General features: G+C 47.8%; 1 protein-coding gene across 1 annotated transcript in view; it reads right to left on the bottom strand.

Annotated features, from left to right (window-relative positions):
* Nucleotides 1-20,897, bottom strand: part of UTP14A (UTP14A small subunit processome component) — a gene marked incomplete at its 5' end in the record, with an annotated part of 61,572 nt that overhangs the window by 9,558 nt on the left and 31,117 nt on the right. The window contains 2 exons of the mRNA XM_082263187.1: nt 5,778-5,971; nt 17,762-18,210. Coding sequence (XP_082119313.1) covers nt 5,778-5,971; nt 17,762-18,210 — 643 coding nt within the window. The remainder of the gene's footprint in view (nt 1-5,777; nt 5,972-17,761; nt 18,211-20,897) is intronic.

Genomic DNA, 20,897 nt, shown 5'->3' on the forward strand with positions numbered 1-20,897 from the left:
ATAAGTGCGGAAACATTTGGTGGGTCAACTGGGGATTTTCTTTTTTTTTTTTAGCAATTAGAAAAAGTGAGGTGCCCTCCGAAAAATGTACAAAAATGTACTCAAGGTTCCTGGTTTATAAAGATTTAGGTGTAAATAGGATCTGCAAGATTAAATATTTTCAAGGAGAAAACTTTTTTTTTTTTAGAAGTAACTGGAAAAGAAAAAAAAAATTAAATTCATCTACAGCCTATTTTAGCATTTGGAGTGTTTATGGCCCCTGTTGGGTGTGCTCTTCTCTTTGGTCGATTGCATCCTGTGGGGTAAATTCCCCCTCCCTTCCAGTCTTCTTTTCTGCCACTTGCATCCTTTTGGGTAAAATTTCCCCTCCCTTCCAGTCTTCTTTTCTGCCACTTGCATCCTTTTGGGTATATTTTGCCTACCCGTTTCTTCTACTGCCATCTGCGTCCTGTTGGGTAAACTTCCCCTCACTTACAGTCTTCTTTTCTGACGCCTGCTTCCTGTTGGGTAAATTTTGCCTTGCCGTCTTTTCTTCTGCCACTTGCATCCTGTTGGGTAAATTTCCCCTCACTTCCTGTCTTCTCTTATGCCGTCTGCGTCCTGTTGGGTAAAATTCCCCTTGCTTCTCTTTTTCCACTTGCATCCTTTAGGGTAAATTTCCCCTCATTTTCAGTTTTCTTATCTACCACTTGAATCCTGTTGAGTAAATTTTGCCTCGCTGTCTTTTCTTCTGCCATCTGCATCCTTTTGGGTAAATTTCCCTTCACTTCCAGTCTTCTCTTATGCCACTTTCATTCTGTTGGGTATATTTTGCCTACCCATTTTTTTTCTTCTGCCATCTGCATCCTGTTGGGTAAATTTCCCCTCACTTCATGACTTCTCTTTTACCACTTGCATCATGTTGGGTATATTTTGCCTCACAGTCTTTTCTACTGCCATCTGCATCCTTTAGGGTAAATTTCCCCTCACTTCCTGTCTTCTCTTATGCCGTTGGCATCCTGTTGGGTAAATTTCCCCTCACTTCCTGGCTTCTCTTTTGCCACTTGCATACTTTAGGGTAAATTTCCCCTCACCTCCAGTCTTCTCTTCTGCCACTTGAATCCTGTTGGGTAAATTTCCCCTTGCTTCCTGTCTTCTCTTATGCCATCTGCCTGCTGCTGGGTAAATTTCAGCTCACTTCCAGTCTTCTCTTCTGCTCCCCGTCTTTCTTTTGCATCCTTTTGGGTAAATTTCCCTTTGTGTCCTGACTTCTTTGGCTGCTTGCATCCTGTTGGGTAAATTTCTACTCACTTCCTGTCTTCTCTTATGCCATCTGCATCCTTTTGGGTAAATTTCCCCTCACTTCCAGTCTTCTCTTCTACCACTTGCATCCTGTTGGGTATATTTTGCCTCACAGTCTTTTCTACGGTCATCTGCATCCTTTAGGGTAAATTTCCCCTCACTTCCAGTCTTCTCTTCTGACACTTTCATCCTGTTGGGTAAATTTCCCCTCACTTCCTGTCTTCTCTTTTGCCACTTGCATCCTGTTAGGTAAATTTTGCCTCACCGTCTTTCTTCTGCATCCTTTCGGGTAAATTTCCCTTTGCGTCCTGACTTCTCTTTGGCCGCTTGCATCCTGTTGGGTAAATTTCCCCTCACTTCCAGTCTTCTCTTCTACCATCTGCATCCTTTAGGGTAAATTTCCCCTTGCTTCCTGTCCTCTCTCTGCTGTCCCACCCTGAGTGTATTTGGGGTCGTGCCCCCCGCATGGATATCACATCATAACAGAGCGGCTGTGTCCGTGCAGCTCTGGGGCTGCCAGCAGGGGGATCCACGCAACCATGCACGGGGCAGGAAACCCATCACCCAATGTGATCCTAAAAGAAGGAAAAAAACGGTACAGGGGCGGGTCCTAGTGATCATTCAAATTGGCTATCACCGTGGTCATGTGATCAGGAGCCGGTCATCTCGACTCCTGATAGATCGTTATTTTAAGACCAGAAGCTCTGTCTTGGGGGGGGGGGGGGGGGGGGGGGGAGTTGATGAGCGCGCTCCCAGCACAAATACGTGTGCAGCACCGGGGGAAGAAAGCCCACATCCATGATGCTTCACACGTGTGGTAGGACACCAAATGACAGCACCCCGATGGATCCGGGCACCACCCTGGCTAAGATTACAGCGCGCCCCGATGGATCCGGGCACCAGCCTGGCTAAGATTACAGTGCAACCCGATGGATCCGGGCACCACCCTGGCTAAGATTACAGTGCCCCCCGATGGATCTGGGCACCACCCTGGCTCAGAACGATTACAGTGCACCCCGATGGATCCGGGCACCACCCTGGCTCAGAACGATTACAGTGCGCCCCGATGGATCCGGGCACCACCCTGGCTCAGAACGATTACAGTGCGCCCCGATGGATCCAGGCACCACCCTGGGCTCAGAACGATTACAGTGCGCCCCGATATATCCAGGCACCACCCTGGCTAAGATTACAGTATGCCCCCGATGGATCCGGGCACCACCCTGGCTAAGATTACAGTATGCCCCCGATGGATCCGGGCACCACCCTGGCTCAGAAGGATTACAGTGCGCCCATCATTTATTAAGTAGTGGGTTACTCAATGTGTATAAAAAGTATTGATGCCAACTGGCAGCTTTTCAATTGTCCTGGGATTTCTGTGGATCACCCATCAGTGTTAAGTACATAAAAGGGTAAGGAATCTATGCAGCAAATGAATGGTATTTTTATTTAAAACTGCCAATGAAAACCCAATGCCTTTCAGGGGTAATACGAACCACCCCTCCCGAGTGTTGGCTGTAGTGCTCGACCGATATCGGTTTTTCTTTGCCGATACCGATATTTTGGCCATTGCATATCGATATCGGTCGATATGGGCCAATATTTTTGTACATTTAAATTATGGTTTCTTGACAGGTACTCTTGTGGAGGGATCTGGGGGTCCAAAAGACCCCAAACCCCTCATCTGCACTTAAAAGCATTCAAAACGTCCCCTCCCGCTCCTTATAATGACAGCCGAGCGGCTTCTCTATATCTATTCTCTATATCGATCTATCTATAATGTTTGGAGGTTTCCAGTCATTTTCGAATAATAGGGCTGAACGATAGTCGATATGATATTGACTATCGTTCTGTGGCCGTAGGCGATATTCATATCGCCGAGGTCACGATATTTACAGGGGGAAGGGACTCAGGGGAGGACAGGAGGACTCACAGACTTCCGTGTTAGGCAGGGGAAGCCGGGACACTTCAGCGGTGAGCATACATACATTACTCACTCGTGCACTGCAGCCCGCCCCACACATTCAGTGAGTCTTACTCTCCTCCCTAGTTTTTTCAATGGCACATTCAGGAAGCCAATCACGCCGTGATTAGCTGCACAGCGAACCAATCATGCGTGCCTGCACACCTGATTGGTTCCGCTGTGCCGCTTCTCACGGCGTGATTGGCTTCCTGAATGTGCCATTGAAAAAACTAGGGAGGAGAGTAAGACTCACTGAATGTGTGGGGCGGGCTGCAGTGCACGAGTGAGTAATGTATGTATGCGGCTGTGCTCCTTTCCAGGCTACTACTAGTCCACCTCCAGCCTCCTACTACCACCACTATGAGAGACTGTCTGTCACTGTATAATCTGATCGAGTCCACACTGACACTGACTGACTGTCGCTGAGTAATTGATGTTACCACATTAACCCTGACCTGCCCAGTGCCCTGTATCTGCAATTAAAATTTACAAGGCTGCCTGCATGCTTCCTGATTTCCGTTCCCAGCATCCTTCCCAATCCCTACAGTGTCACTAACATTAACCCTATGGTACAAGGCTGCAGTGTGCACTGAATCCCATTCCCTACAGTAACATTTAGGGAGAGGGAGAGACATGAGAGGACGAGAGAGAGAGGACAAGAGATAGAGAGAGACATGAGAGGACAAGAGAGAGAGAGTGAGAGGACAAGAGAGAGAGAGAGAGAGACATGAGAGGACAAGAGAGAGGACAAAAAATTGGCAAAATAAATGGAAAAAATGCAAAACACCGCGTTCGGTATTCGGCCTTCGGCCAAACATTTTATTATTATTCGGCTTCGGCCAAGAATTTCATTTCGGTGCATCCCTAATATATTGTGGTTTTAAAGCGGAGTTCCGGGCACAAAATCGATTTTTTTTTTTTGTGCCCGTCCGCTAGTTCTGCACAACCTGAAAAGGAATTGGATAGTTAGGGTTTTTTTTTTTTTTTTAAACTCACCTTGTAATTGAAGATCGTAAATACTCACCTCAGGGTACTTCCTCCCTCAGCGCCGCGGCTCCGCCGTCACTTCCTGTCTCGCAATGATTCCTGGGAGCTGAACGTCATCGCTCCCAGGAATCAATGCGAAGGCACCGGCCCCGCACGTCATTTCCGTGCGACGCCACATGCCAAGAAGCGGTTTAGGAATGCGGCGCCGCACCGGAAGTGACGAGAGGGGCCGGTGCGGCGCAGTCTGGGAGAAGAAGACGCGGAAGACGACGCAGAAGAGGACCGCGCCGGCTTCAGCTGCCCACAAGAGAGATGGAAACGCTGTGGAAGAAATTTTATAAGTAAGTATTTCTTCTAAAAGGTAAGTGCGAACCGGGACAGATCAGAGGCTATCCATTGTGGAATCTACTAGCCCTGACTGTCCCGGGGGTATGTTTTTTAAAAAATTACATCTGTGTCCGGAACTCCGCTTTAAGTACAAGCAAGGCTTCTTTTAATGAATATGGTCTTGCAACAATTTTTTTTCCACAATCCTTTGACAAATGTAACAAAATTAGCTTTTTTTTTTTTTTTTGACCGGTGTAAGTCTAAAAATAAATAGCTGTACTGCATATGCATTTTATTCTGTAATTTCTCCATTTTAAAATGACACAAATTATGATTCTTGTGCAAAGCATTGCAAAGTCATTTACAAATTACATTTTTTTTTTTCACTTTTGTTTTTTTTTTTTTTTTTTTTTTAAAGGTGATACGTGTAAATATATACATTAAAAAAGGTGTAAAAATATTATAAAAGCAAACAAAAAAAAAAAAAAAAGTTAAAAATATTTACAATTTAAAAAAAATCAGCAGAAAAATATGAAATGTATAACAGAAGGAGAATAAGGAGTCAATTAGGGTTAATAGGGGGTTAAAGAGGAACGTTTAGCAAAAAGCAAAAAAAAAAAAAAAACAGGTTGCTTTAAAACAGAAGTAAACCCACCAATTTAACAGTTGAAAAAAAAAAAGTTACATTTTCGGCGCGTGAAAGGAATGTAACTGTCCAATTGGTTGTGCTCTCACCCAAACTGTCAAATCATCCAATGGCTGGTGTCATAACTGATCACATGCAGCATCATGGCAGTCGTAGATTACACAGAAGTCACGATGGCAGCTTTTTTGGCTAAAAACAATAGGAGGATATACTTCCACTTTAACTGACTTCATCTGCAGCTCAAATCATTCCTTTGATCTGTAGATGAACAGAAGGATACAAAATTAAATTTTGTTTCTTTGTATCTTTCTGTATTAGCAGTTGAGCAATGTTGTTGATAAACATTGCTAGACTGCTTTTTTTTTTTTACAGCTCAAATTGCTGGTACTCAGCAATACAGCTGTGATTAATCAGAGCTGACTTGCCCTGTACTGGGACGGGGGGATCCCGGCAGTGGGGCAGAAGGATCGGGCATTCTGTGTAATATAATGACATTATTCTGGACGTGGGTAGCACACCAAAGTCTGCAACTGGTTAAGTGTCTTAGCTCCACCCACCACAGCCGTTTCTTACCGTCTGCGTTTTTTATAGCTGACTTTGAGGTTGGTTCCACCCCATTCCCCCCATCCGGGCAACACCAAGTTGATGTCTTTAGGTTTCCCGGCCTGCTCAGCCTTCTTCTTTTCATTAAGGAAGTCCTTGATGACATCATCACCTGCGAACGCTTCTTTTATGATCATTTTTTGTGCAATCTCATCGTCCTCCTCCTAAGCAAGATAAGATTGTTATTTATTTTTTAAAGCTCCTCCTAAGCAAGACAAGATTTTATTTATTTATTTTTTAAAAAGGTAGGCCTCATTCACTCTGGTTTCTTCCAAAGATTTTAACTTTTTAACCACTTCAATATCAAACACTTCACCCCCTTCCTCCCCAGGCCAATTCTCAAATTTCAGCGCTGTCACACTTTGAATGACGATTACTCAGTCATGCAACACTGTACCCAAATTACATTTTTTTATCATTAAATTTGAGACTGAGCTTTCTTTTGGCGGCATTTGATCACCACTGTTTTTTTTGGAATATATATATACATATACACACACACACTATATATATATATATATATATATATATATATATATATATATATACAGTAATCCCCCGCTACATCGCGGTTCAGTTTTTGCGGTCCCGGTAATTCGCGGTTTTTTTTGTAATGTTATTTTACTATATAAATCATTAAAAATGAAATATTTTTGTGTTTTCCATAGCTCTTGCTATGTCTCTTAGTATCTTTTATGTGTTTAAATGAGTTTCTATTGTTTTAAAAGTGTGTTTAAAGACCTTAAAATGCTTCTACACGTACAGTGACAGTAAAAAAACATGCCTACAATGCATTTTAATAGGGTTTTCCTATTTCGCGGAATTTCACTTTTCGCGGCTGGGTCCGGAACGTAACCCCCGCAATGGAGGGGGGTTTACTGTATATATATATATATATATATATATATATATACATACACATACATATACACACACACACGTATATGTGTGTATGTTTGTGTGTATGTATGTATAACGGAATTTTTGTAAAATCTTACCTGTAAAATTCCTTTCTCTGAGTCCTCCGACAGTCGCCGCCTCTCCATATTCGTCACAATGGGGTAATTGACCTTTGCTCCGTAGGAGTAGCTAGGCAACAGAATATGTCAATATTAAAGCTTTTAGCATATCCCACCCCCAGGGGGTGGTCCCCTCAGTCAATACCCTCCTGCTTCCTGTATCCATACCTCAGTTTCAGTAGAATAGCAGTAGAGTACATAAACCCCAAAAGAGGGGCGGGGGCGGCGACTGTCGGAGGACTCAGAGAAAAGAATTTTACAGGTAAGATTTTACAAAAATTCAGTTTTCTCTTACGTCCTCCGACAGTCGCCGCCTCTCCATATTCGTCACAATGGGGACGTCCCAAAGCAGTGCAAACATGAGGGGTGGGAAACGCAGCCGCGCCTAAGGCAACGCCGGACCCACATCAGAGAAAGTAACCTTACCAAAAGAAGGAAACCAGCTGGGCAGCATGAAAAAAACTTTGCTCAACAGGAGCAACAACCCAGGAAGAACAAATAACCCAGGGATAAAAACATCCCAAACAGCCAAGGGCCCAAAAACAAGGGACCCTAAGGTACTGCCGCACTAAGAACCTTGCGGCCAAAGGAAGCATCTGCCGATGCCTGAACATCCACTTTGTAGAACTTTGAGAAGGTGTGAACGGACGACCAAGTCGCCGCCTTACACACCTGGGCCACAGAAGCCCGATGATGACAGGCCCAAGACGTACTCAGATCTGGTAGAGTGCGCCTTCACAGGCATAGGGGGAACTTTTCCCTTCAAAGCATAGGCCTGCTCAATGGTCTGTCTGATCCATTTGGCGATGGTAGAAGCCGACGCCGCCATGCCCTTCCGAGGTCCCTCAGGAAGGACAAAGAGAGAATCCGTCTTGCGAAAGGATTTTGTCGATGACAGGTAAACCCTGATCGCCCAAACAACATCCAAGGAATGTAAGGCCACCTCCTTCGGATGCTTAGGCTTCGCGCAAAGTGAAGGCAAGACAATGTCCTCATTGAGGTGAAATTCCGAGATCCTTTTCGGAAGAAAAGAAGGATTAGGTCGCAAGACCACCTTATCTAAGTGAAGCACCAGATACGGAGACCTGCAGGACAAAGCTGCCAGCTCCGACACTCTGCGAGCCGAAGTGATCGCCACCAAAAAGGCGACCTTCTTAGACAACAGAGGCAATGAGATCTCCCTGATCTTCTCAAAGGGAGCATGTTGTAACACGGACAGAACAAGGTTCAAGTCCCATGGAGGCAAAGGCTCCCTTCGAGGAGGGACCAGGTGTCGCACCCCTTGGACAAAAGTGCCAACCAGAGAATTAGACGCCACAGGGCGTTGAAAGAGAACGGCCAGTGCAGAAATCTGACCCTTAATCGTGGCCAACGCCAAACGCTGGTCCACACCCGTTTGAAGGAAAGACAACACCCGAGACACCGAGTATGAGCGGGGGGAAAACCCCCTAGACTCACACCAGGCAAAATAGGCCTTCCAAGTACGGTAGTAAATCTTCCCCGAAGAGGCCTTTCTAGCATTGATCAAAGTATGAATGACCTCCGGGGAGAGACCCCTATCCTTCAGGACCTCGGTTTCAACAGCCAGGCCGTCAAAGCCAGCAACTAAAGCAGGATGGAATATCGGTCCTTGAGACAGAAGATCTTCTCGAAGAGGCAGACGCCATGGAGCGTCGACCGCCAGATTCACGAGGTCTGCGTACCAAGACCGGCAGGGCCAGTCTGGCGCCACCAGAATCACCGTGAGCGGTTCCGAGGACAGCCTGCGAAGGAACCGGGATAGCAGTTGAATCGGTGGAAAGGCATACATCAGTCGATACTGATGCCACGGAGCCACTAACGCGTCTGACGCGTCTGCCCGAGGATCGCGCGTCCTTGCCACGAACCTTTCCACCTTGTTGTTCAGACGAGACGTGAACAGGTCCACATCCGGGATGACCCCACTTCGCGCACAACATCCGGAAGACATCCGGGTGGAGCGACCATTCCCCCTGGTCCAGAGACTGGCGACTCAGATAATCCGCTTGCCAGTTCTCCACCCCCGGAATGTGAACCGCCGTGATCGCCGGGACGTGCGTCTCGGCCCAGGACAGAATATCGGCCACTTCCCGAGCCGCCCGGGCACTCCTGGTGCCCCCTTGGTGGTTGATGTAGGCCACCGCTGTGGCATTGTCCGTCTGCACCCGAACCGGACGGCCCTGAAGCTTGTCCGTCCAACGTCGAAGGCAGAGATTTATTGCTCGCAATTCCAGAATGTTGATCGGAAGGGAGGATTCCCCCTCCGACCAAGTACCCTGGGTGGACAGAACGCCCAGAACACCACCCCAGCCCGACAGGCTGGCATCCGTGGTGATCACCGTCCATGAAAGCGGACGAAAAGACTTGCCCCCCGACACCGCCGGGGACTGGAGCCACCACAGAAGATCCCTTCTGGTGCGAGGACTCAACGAGATCTGAAGATCCAGAGATTGCGGTCGCCCGTCCCACCTAAACAGGATCTCCGCCTGGAGACCCCTCGTGTGAAACTGGGCAAAGGGAATCGCCTCGAAAGCAGAGACCATCAAACCTAGACACCGCATGCCCGTCTGGAGGGACGTGTACGGAACGTCCCGAAGGGACCTGACTTCGTCCTGAAGTGTCCTGAGCTTGTCCATCCGGTAGGAAGACCTTCGCCTGAACAGAGTCCAGGATCATTCCCAGATAGGGAAGACGAACCGACGGGCACAGCGTCGATTTTGGGAAGTTTATCGTCCAACCAAACTCCTGCAGAGTCTGCATCGTGACGGACAGGTCCTTCACCAGACCCTGACTGGTCGCAGACCGAACCAGAATGTCGTCCAGATACCCCAGGATTGAGATACCCTGGGCTCTCAATAAGGCCAGAACCGGTGCAAGCACCTTGGTGAACACCCGCGGAGCCGAAGCGACACCGAAGGGTAACGCCACGAACTGGTAATGATCCTCCGCGATGGCGAATCGAAAGTACCTCTGGTGACCCTCGAAAATGGGGATGTGAAGATACGCATCCTTCAAGTCGATGGATGCCATGAATTCTCCCGGAACTAGAGCAGCCACCACCGAGCGCAGGGATTCCATGCGGAACTTGCGAACCCGCACAAAGCGGTTCAGAGCTTTCAAGTCCAGAATCGGACGTACCTTGCCCTCCTTCCTGGGCACAGTGAACAGATTTGAATAAAACCCCCGAAATCTGTCCCGATGAGGCACCGGAACCACCACTCCCTGAGCCCGCAGGTCCCGCACCGCCAGGTGCAGATCCCGCAAACGCTCCGGAGACAGTTGAAGATTTGAGGGAAAAAACCTGTTCGCCGGCCGAGACAGGAACTCGATCTTGTACCTGGACCGAACGATCTCCTGAACCCACCTGTCCCGAACGCGGGCCAGCCAGGGTTGAAGAAAACCGAGCAAACGTCCCCCCACCCCAGAACTGGGTGAGGGCGTCCCTTCAGGCCGCATTGTTATGGGCAGCTGACCCGGACTGGCCGGACTTCTGCTTACCTGTCCACGGTTTCTTTTGGGAGCCTTGACCCTTGAAGGGCTTGCCCTTATAGTGCGACCGAAAGGCACGAAAGGACCCCTGAGAGGGCCTAAACGAAGCATGCTTCTTACCTTGAGCACCCTTAGCCTTGTGAGATTGGGGCAAGAGCGTGCTCTTACCCCCAGAGATCCCCTTAATCAGCGTATCCAGTGAGTCGCCAAAAAGGCGAGATCCCGTATAGGGCAAATTAGCCAAAGTCTTGCGAGAAGATTGGTCCACAGACCAACATTTCAGCCAAATCAAACGGCGTGTCAACACCGCCACGCTGTGTACACGTGCAGCCAAAGGAATTACATCTAATTCCGCATCACACAAATACATGACACCCTGATGAATCTGATCCACCATAGCCAATGTTGTCGGTGGGGCAGAATCAGCCACCAGGACGCGCCTGAGTACCTGCGTCCAATCCGCGACAGCCTGAGCTGCCATAAGGGAAGCAAAAATAGCTTTTAGCATGGAACCGGTAACCGAGTAAGTATGGCGGGCAAGAGACTCCAGTCTACTGTCCGTAGGGTCCCGGAACACCGGGGTATCCTCTGCCGGAATCGCAGTGGATTTATTCAAAACCGCCACCGCGTGATCCACCGGAGGTGGTACACACCAGCGTTCATCAGTGGCGAGCGTGAAAGGATAACGCAGCTTGAACCTACTTGGCACAGCAAAAGGCTTTTTTAGATTGCGCCATTGTTCACTAACAGCGCGCTGAAAATCCTCAGTGCAAGGAAAAACCTGCGATGTTTTGCGTCTCCGCTGTGTCCCATAAGAAGCCAGGACGGCAGGAGGACACGGTTCATCCTGTAAATGCAGCGTTTGTTTAATAGAAGCAACCAATTCATCCATGATTGCAAGCTCTTCAGACGAGCCAGGGGGGGGAATCATCAACCCCTTCAACCTCTGCCTCCCCTTCCGACCCTGCAAAGTCCAGGGACGAACGGGACCCCGATAAGGGGACCCCAGCCATAGCAGCCCCATCACCATCGCCCTCTGAATCAGAGGAGATTTAAACTCTGGGCCATTTTGTGGATTGAGCAGCCACAAGCATCTGTACCTGAGCAGCCAGGTTAGCCACAATGGTGGCCAAATCGCCCCCCTCAGGGGAAACAGCAGCAGCCCCTTGGCCTCCCAGTAAAGTGGGAGGAAATTTGCTTTCCTGAGAATCCATGCCCCCAAAAGTTTGCAGGATAAAAAAGGGTAACTGCCCCTTTAAAAGCGCGGCGAGCGCAGCCCACCGCTCACACACACCAGCACAAGCCGACCCCCACAGGGAAAAGTACAAACTCAGGCAAGGAATACAGGAATAAAGAGGATAAAAACCTGGAGAGATCACTGCTGCTGCTGTATCGATCGGTGTGACCAGGGAAAAAGAAGTGATGCAATCAAGGCCGCTCCTATAAAGCCTATGGAAGGCTACAAAAAAATGGCCGCCGGAGGAGGAAGTAAAGGCAGAGACCCTGCAGTGCTATCATGAGGCTGGAGCGATCGCCACCAAAATGTCGGCGCTTGGCGTCAAAAACGCCGCTCCCCGCACATAGTAAAAACACCATCACACGCCTGCAGTATAATAAAATAATGGCGGACCGCAGCAGCGGCCGCCGCATGTATGCACAACATGGTCACAACATGCCCCGCAGCATACAGCATGTCACACAGCAAAAAAAGCACACAGTCTGAAACACAGAAACAGTGCAGGATGGCCCCCCTCCTTGCAGCCCACAGAAGCAGGAAAAAACAAACAGGGAGCCCAATGTGTGTACAGAAGCAGGGTCACACAGTCCCAGACTGACACCCACTAAACAGACAGGTCCCCACACAGAGTACACTTACCTTCTGAATGGCGTGGGGAGCCCGCCCAAGCGATCAAGCCGCTGCACAGAGGACAGGGAGAGTCGCAGCCAGGACGCAGCAGAACTGCGGTGCGAAACCGCATGGCGTCCAGTGAGGTAGCCACCTCACCGCAGCATCCCTGCAGCGAACAGGGATGGGTCGTTCACACATGCCAGGAAAAAAACCTGACTGAACGCTCGATGGCAGGCTGGGAAGCCACTGACCCACAACCTGCGACCAGGGGGGCCAGCCCGAGACCCAGCCCGCACGTTCCTCTTCATCAGAAGAACTAACTAAAGCTGAAGAAACAAACAGCCAAGTAAAGAGAGAGAAAAAACACTCAAATAAAATCAAAAAGAAGATAAAGGCTGAGGCAAAAAACCCCAGCACAGAAACAGCCTGCTAACTCCTGAAAGCTAGACAATGAAACTGAGGTATGGATACAGGAGGTAGGAGGGTATTGACTGAGGGGACCACCCCCTGGGGGTGGGATATGCTAAAAGCTTTAATATTGACATATTCTGTTGCCTAGCTACTCCTACGGAGCAAAGGTCAATTACCCCATTGTGACGAATATGGAGAGGCGGCGACTGTCGGAGGACGGAAGAGAAATATATATATATATATTATAGAGATATATCTATCTACAAATATCCCCCAAGGTATTTAGTAAGAGGCACGAGTTTAAAAAGTACAATTTTTTTGTCACAATTTTTTGGAAAATAAAATATTTTTTTATTTTCTTAAATTTTTATTTTTAATGTATTTTTTACATACCGTCACCAAAGCAGTACAGGGTCGTCATATGACTGGTGTGGGGGTCTATAGCATAGGTCTGCAACCCGTGGCTCCGGAGCCGCATGCGGCTCTTTTAAACCTTTGTCGGGGCGGATGAGGGGAGGAGGCGCACTGCGCGTCACGAAGAGCCGCCGATTGGCGGCCTTCTGGGTGTCATCGGTGCGCATAGCAATGCGCCCCGACACTGGACACTGGCGCTGTCCTGGCTGTGATTGGTCCAGGCTGGACCAATAATAGAGGACATCCCGGGTGACGTCGCGTGGGGGGCGGTGCGTGCGTTACGCACCGTCCCGACGTCACCTTCCCGCCCGCCGTCAGAGAGGAGGGCAGCAGCGCGAATGCAGGTCGAGGAAGAAGAAGACGTCCGACCGAGACCCCACTCCCGTCAGCAGCACGCCAGGCACGGTGATGGCAGGTAAGTGAAGTGATGCTTTGAAGGGGGCATGCACGCACGCTGGTCTCTGCATTGAAAGGGGTATGTACGCTGGTCACTGCTTTGAAAGGGGCATGTACGCTGGTCACTGCTTTGAAAGGGGCATGTACGCTGGTCACCACCATTGAAAGGGGCATGTACGCTGGTCACCACCATTGAAAGGGGCATGTACGCTGGTCACCACCATTGAAAGGGGCATGTACGCTGGTCACTGCTTTGAAAGGGGCATGTACGCTGGTCACTGCTTTGAAAGGGGCATGTACGCTGGTCACCACCATTGAAAGGGGTATGTACGCTGGTCACCACCATTGAAAGGGGCATGTACGCTGGTCACCACCTTTGAAAGGGGCATGTACGCTGGTCACCACCTTTGAAAGGGGCATGTACGCTGGTCACCACCATTGAAAGGGGTATGTACGCTGGTCACCACCATTGAAAGGGGCATGTACGCTGGTCACCACCATTGAAAGGGGTATGTACGCTGGTCACCACCATTGAAAGGGGCATGTATGCTGGTCACTACCATTGAAAGGGGTATGTACGCTGGTCACCACCATTGAAAGGGGCATGTATGCTGGTCACTACCATTGAAAGGGGTATGTACGCTGGTCACCACCATTGAAAGGGGCATGTACGCTGGTCACTACATTGAAAGGGGGCATATATGCAGTGTTATATTTGTTTTAAATGTCGCAATGGTTTTGCGGCTCCCAGTTATTTTTTTTTCCCTTCGGAAACGGGTCCAAGTGGTTCTTTTTGTCTTAAAGGTTGCAGACCCCTGGTGTATAGGGATACTGACTGGTGACAATGGGGGGGGAAAGAAAGGATTTAAAGTATAACCAAAAGACAACATTTCTTCTTTTTAAGTTTTGGATAGAGTGCCCCAGGACACCATCCGTCGTCTCATTAGGAGCATGCCCCGACGTTGTCAGACATGCATACAAACACATATGGGGGGGGCGATGAAAACTAGCAAGGACCATTTTGAGTTGCTGCAATGACATTTCAGCAAAATGGCCTAGCCTGGCTGCATCACTTTTTCAATTTGAGCACATCACTAGGTCTAAAATTAAGGCAGGGCTTGACAAATTTGCCTGAAATCTAGGAGCCAGCTAAAAAAGTTTGAGCCAGTTTTTTTTTTTTTTTTTAAACTAACAACCAAACTTTATTTAAAAAAAAAAAAAAAAAAACTGATACTTAATTTACACATAAATACGACTAGAACCCCGCTCTCTATAGGGCAATCGGATGGAAACAGACCGTCTGTCTGTTTCCATCAGATGCCATCTGATCCGATCCACGGGATGGATAGAAAATAGAACCACCATCCGTCTGTTTTTGGCAGACAGGATCAGATGGCGGCAGATTACTGCTCCATAGAGGAGAATGAATGGTCCGATCAGGTCTGCCTGAGAAACTGGCAGGTGGAACTGATCAGACAGCCCGTGTGAAAGGGGCCTTCGGCTGTGGCATGGCCATATAATATAATTTTTTTTTTATTATATATATATATATATATATATATATATATATATATATATATATATATATATATATATATATATATATATATATATATATATATATATTATTTTTTTCATTAAATTAAAAAAAAAAAAAATTATTTTTTAAATAATTTAAAAAATAAATAATTATAACCACACTCCCTGTCCACTTACCTTTAAGCAAAGGTAAGTGGACAGGGAGATGAAGAAGCCTGCAAAATCTTCCATCTCATCTCCTGCGAAGGAGATGGACAGGCATTGAGAACAGGCAGTGGAAAGTCATAAGTGACTGCTTGTGAAACTCCCGGCCACCACAAGAGGGCGCCAGTTCCCCGTTGGAAGCCTCTCTCATCTCACAGAAGAAGGCCCAAAAGCCGGAGCCTCAATTTTCGGACGGCGCGGTAGTCTGTACACTCAGGAAGGTTGTGGGGGGAGCGCAAAAGGGACAGGACACCTCCTGCAGGGCACCCCAGGCGCCAGGTCGCTAATTCTAGTCGCCAATGCGACCTGGGGTTTGTCGAGCCCTGAAATAATGTAATGAAAATAGAAAGGTTTTTTAACCAGTTGCCGACCGCCCATCGCAGATATAATGTGACAGGTTGGCTCGGCTGCACGAACTGACGTATGCGGGGAAGCCGATGCACGGAGCCAGCGGCCGCGATTGCCACCTGACACCCACGATCACTCCTCGCTGAGAGAGCACAACTGTCTGTTGTAAACACAGCTGACCGTTCTTCTCGCTGAAATGATCACAGAGCTCCTGTGAACCTTCTATATAGGAGCATAGGTCTGTTTGTTCATTTCACAAGTCCCTCCCCCATACAGTTAGAAAACACCCCCTAGTGAGCCTTAACCCTTTGAACACCCACAGTGTCAACCGCTTCTATGCCAGTGTCATTATTACAGTAACAGTGCATATTTTTAGCACTGTAGTAATGTCACTGGTCCCCCCAAAAGTGTCAAAAATGTCAGTCAGGGGTCCGATCTGTCCGCCGCAATGTCGCAGTCCCTCTAAAAATCGCAGATCGCCACCATTACTAGTAAAAAAAAAAAATAATAACAAACAATAAAAATGACAAATCTTTCCTGTAGTTTGTAGACGCGATAACTTTTGCGCAAACCAATCAAAATATGCTTATTGCAATTTATTTAGTTTTTTTTTTTTTTTTTCCCAAAAATATGTAGCAGAATACAAATTGGCCTAAAATGTTAAATTTAGATTTTACTTTTTTTTTTTTTTTTTATAGCAGAATGTGAAAAATATTGTTTTTTTTTCCCCAGAATTGTCTTTTTTTTTTGTTTATAGCGCAAAAAAAAAAAAAAAAAACGCACAGGTGATCAAATACCACCAAAAGAAAGCTCTATTTGTGCGGAAAAAAAAAGACATCAATTTTATTTGGGTACAGCGCCACACGACCACGCAATCGTCCGTTAAAATAACGCAGTGCCAAATCGCAAAATATGGCCTGGTCATTAAGGGGGGAAAATCTTCGGATCCAGAAGTGGTTAAATGACTGGCACAATGGGGATATGCTTGCTTATACCAACTAATCAGGTTTCCAACTTGTACTGGAAAAGAAATAAAAAAAAAAAAAAAAAAAGCTAGCCTATTCCCGATTTACTGATTTGTTTTATTTTCTTATTTTATTTATATATTTTATACATAAATTTATTTTTATAGATTTCTATTTATTTTAGATTTATTATTTTACTATATATATATATATATATATATATATATATATATATATATATATATATATATATATATATATATATATATATATATATATATATATATATATATATATATTATACTTAAAATAAATATAAACCTAAAAAAATAAACTGTATGTATAAAATAGTAAAATAATAAACCTAAAATAAATATAAAATCTATAAAAATAAATTATATGTATAAAATTTATATTTATTTTACTATATATTTTATACACAATTTATTTTTATAGATTTATATTTTAGGTTTATTATTTTACTATATATTTTATACATACAGTTTATTTTTATAGATTTATAGTCGATTTTACTATATATTTTATACTTTATTTTTATAGGTTTATATTTAAGTATAAAATATATAGTAAAATAAACCAAATATAAATCTATAAAAATAAACTATGTATAAAATATATAGTAAAATAATAAAGCTAAAATAAATAAAAATCTATAAAAATAAATATGTAAAAAATATATCGTAAAATAAACCTAAAATATAAATCTATAAAAATTACATGTATAAAAATAATAAAATAATAAACATAAAATTATAAACCTATAAAAATAGGTCTCAGGACCAGCTATCTGATTGGCCCGGGAGGAGAATCAGTATGGCAATAGCGAATATTCATTCGCTATTGTCACACAACTGGGTGGGCTCGAAGTGCAGTGCTCTGCGCCCCGAGCCCTACCTTTTTTGAAGCCTATTATATAGTATAGTAAAATAATAAACCTAACAAATAAAAAATCTATAAAAATAAATTATATGTATAAAATATATAGCAAAATAAAAATAAATATGAATATATAAAAATTACATGTATAAAATATATAATAAAATAATAAAAACATAAAATAATTATAAACCTATAAAAATAAATTCTAGGTTTATTATATATTTTATACATGTAATTTTTATGGATTTATATTCATTTTAGGTTTATTTTTATTTTATGTATACTTTTATTTATTAAAATGTACATATTTAAATTTTATCTCATTTACTGACTGGTTGCAATCAGTAACCCATACACACGTCCGAAGTTAAATATCTACTCCATTCTTTCTCAGATCCTCACCTCCTCCTCTTCCTCCACAGTGGTGGGCAGCAGAGGTGTCCGAACCTTGGGAGCCTTCACAGGAAGGACGTCATTGCGGTTGATCAGTTTAGATTTCTTCGCATGTTTGTCTCCTGTTGGCCGCACGGTCGGCTCTCCTGATTTTTTCCGAGGAGTCTTTAGCTGGGTTGTCGGCTCATCAACCTCCTCCTCCTCCAGAGCGTCTATAGATTCCAGACTGGTCTTCCTCTCGGTGCTCTCCATCAGTAGTGGGCCCTCCTCCTCCGTCTTCTCCAGCTCCTCTTCTGCATCTCCTTCCAACGGCTCCTCGGGTTCAGCCACTGGACGCTGCTTTTTCCGTTCTTCTCCACGGTTCTGTTCCATCAACTTCTCGAAGAGCCTGTTGAATTGTGACACTTGCTTCTCCTCAGCTTCACTCACCACATCTGTTGTAGGCTCCTGTGCATTACCTGCAGACGGGACAGAAGAGGACACCAAGTCTGATGTGTCAATCAAGGTTTACTATCAAAACTGAATTTTTGTAAAATCTTATCGTAAAATTCCTTTCTCCGAGTCATCGGACAGTCGCCGCCCACTCATTCAGTCTGAATGAGTGGGCGGCAACTGTCAGAGGACGTAAGAGAAAATTAGTTTTCTTCTCAGCCACCTTCCTTGGTAGTCTGAACTGGATCAGTGGTTGCGAGGAGGACTCTTCTAGACATCTCCCCCCCGCCCGCCAGCCCACCAGTTTACTTACCTTGTTCCTCTGGAATAACAAGCAGCGGCGGCGGTGGCTTCCCCCTCAGGCTCCATCATGTCCCTACTCGGTGGCCGTCTCCTCCCCCCCCTTCTTGGCCAATAGCATGCCTTCTCCTTCCGGCCAATCGGAAAACAGGTCTCAGGACCGGCTTCCTGATTGGCCCGGGAGGAGAATCAGTGTGGCAATAGCAAATATTCATTTGCTATTGTCACACAACTGGGTGGGGCTCAGGGCACTGTTCTCTGCGCCCCGAGCCCACCCCTTTTTTTTTTTAAGCCTATTCGAGCCTCTGGCTCTAATCACGTGCTTCAAAAAAAAAACCCCATTGGAATCCATGCGTCCGGCGCCCTGCATGTAGATTAGGGGGCCGGATGCATGGCTAAAGGGGCGGCGCCCCTGTGCCCCCAATGGACGGGCCTCCACTGAGTACACCCAAAAATGGTCTAGAAGTCCTAAATCCTTTATTATACCGGAACCAGGGGGGGAGAGCATTGGGCCCCTGAAACACACCGGGCGGTTTTAGGTTTTCCTTTTATGGTCTAAACCAAATAGAAAGAATTTTGGACTCCCAGACCCTTTGTCTGGAAATCTTATTATACTTTGTACCTGTTATTATAGATGGGGCAGAGATGCTTTGAGATGAAGCATGACATACTTGTGTTATTTTAGAGGGGGCAATACAGTGAAGGTTCATCAATACAGAAGGGAGGAGGGGAAGGGAGGAGGGGGGGAGGAGAGCGAGCGGAAAAGGAGGAGGGGGGGAGGAGAGCGAGCGGAAAAGGAGGAGGGGGGGGAGGAGAGCGAGCGGAAAAGGAGGAGGGGGGGGAGGAGAGCGAGCGGAAAAGGAGGAGGGGGGGGAGGAGAGCGAGCGGAAAAGGAGGAGGGGGGGGAGGAGAGCGAGCGGAAAAGGAGGAGGGGGGGGAGGAGAGCGAGCGGAAAAGGAGGAGGGGGGGGAGGAGAGCGAGCGGAAAAGGAGGAGGGGGGGGAGGAGAGCGAGCGGAAAAGGAGGAGGGGGGGGAGGAGAGCGAGCGGAAAAGGAGGAGGGGGGGGAGGAGAGCGAGCGGAAAAGGAGGAGGGGGGGAGGAGAGCGAGCGGAAAAGGAGGAGGGGGGGGAGGAGAGCGAGCGGAAAAGGAGGAGGGGGGGGAGGAGAGCGAGCGGAAAAGGAGGAGGGGGGGGAGGAGAGCGAGCGGAAAAGGAGGAGGGGGGGGGAGGAGAGCGAGCGGAAAAGGAGGAGGGGGGGGAGGAGAGCGAGCGGAAAAGGAGGAGGGGGGGGGAGGAGAGCGAGCGGAAAAGGAGGAGGGGGGGGGAGGAGAGCGAGCGGAAAAGGAGGAGGGGGGGGAGGAGAGCGAGCGGAAAAGGAGGAGGGGGGGGGAGGAGAGCGAGCGGAAAAGGAGGAGGGGGGGGAGGAGAGCGAGCGGAAAAGGAGGAGGGGGGGGGGGAGGAGAGCGAGCGGAAAAGGAGGAGGGGGGGGGGAGGAGAGCGAGCGGAAAAGGAGGAGGGGGGGGGGGAGGAGAGCGAGCGGAAAAGGAGGAGGGGGGGAGGAGAGCGAGCGGAAAAGGAGGAGGGGGGGGAGGAGAGCGAGCGGAAAAGGAGGAGGGGGGGAGGAGAGCGAGCGGAAAAGGAGGAGGGGGGGGAGGAGAGCGAGCGGAAAAGGAGGAGGGGGGGAGAGAGCGAGCGGAAAAGGAGGAGGGGGGAGGAGAGCGAGCGGAAAAGGAGGAGGGGGGGAAGAGAGCGAGCGGAAAAGGAGGAGGGGGGGGAGGAGAGCGAGCGGAAAAGGAGGAGGGGGGGGAGGAGAGCGAGCGGAAAAGGAGGAGGGGGGGGGGGAGGAGAGCGAGCGGAAAAGGAGGAGGGGGGGAGGAGAGCGAGCGGAAAAGGAGGAGGGGGGGGGAGGAGAGCGAGCGGAAAAGGAGGAGGGGGGGGGAGGAGAGCGAGCGGAAAAGGAGGAGGGGGGGAGGAGAGCGAGCGGAAAAGGAGGAGGGGGGGGGAGGAGAGCGAGCGGAAAAGGAGGAGGGGGGGAGGAGAGCGAGCGGAAAAGGAGGAGGGGGGGGGAGGAGAGCGAGCGGAAAAGGAGGAGGGGGGGGAGGAGAGCGAGCGGAAAAGGAGGAGGGGGGGGGAGGAGAGCGAGCGGAAAAGGAGGAGGGGGGGGAGGAGAGCGAGCGGAAAAGGAGGAGGGGGGGAGGAGAGCGAGCGGAAAAGGAGGAGGGGGGGGAGGAGAGCGAGCGGAAAAGGAGGAGGGGGGGGGAGGAGAGCGAGCGGAAAAGGAGGAGGGGGGGGGGAGGAGAGCGAGCGGAAAAGGAGGAGGGGGGGGGAGGAGAGCGAGCGGAAAAGGAGGAGGGGGGGGGGGGAGGAGAGCGAGCGGAAAAGGAGGAGGGGGGGGGGGGAGGAGAGCGAGCGGA

Source organism: Pelophylax lessonae, assembly GCF_965119305.1.
Source record: "Pelophylax lessonae genome assembly, chromosome: 7".
Lineage (NCBI taxonomy): Eukaryota > Metazoa > Chordata > Amphibia > Anura > Ranidae > Pelophylax > Pelophylax lessonae.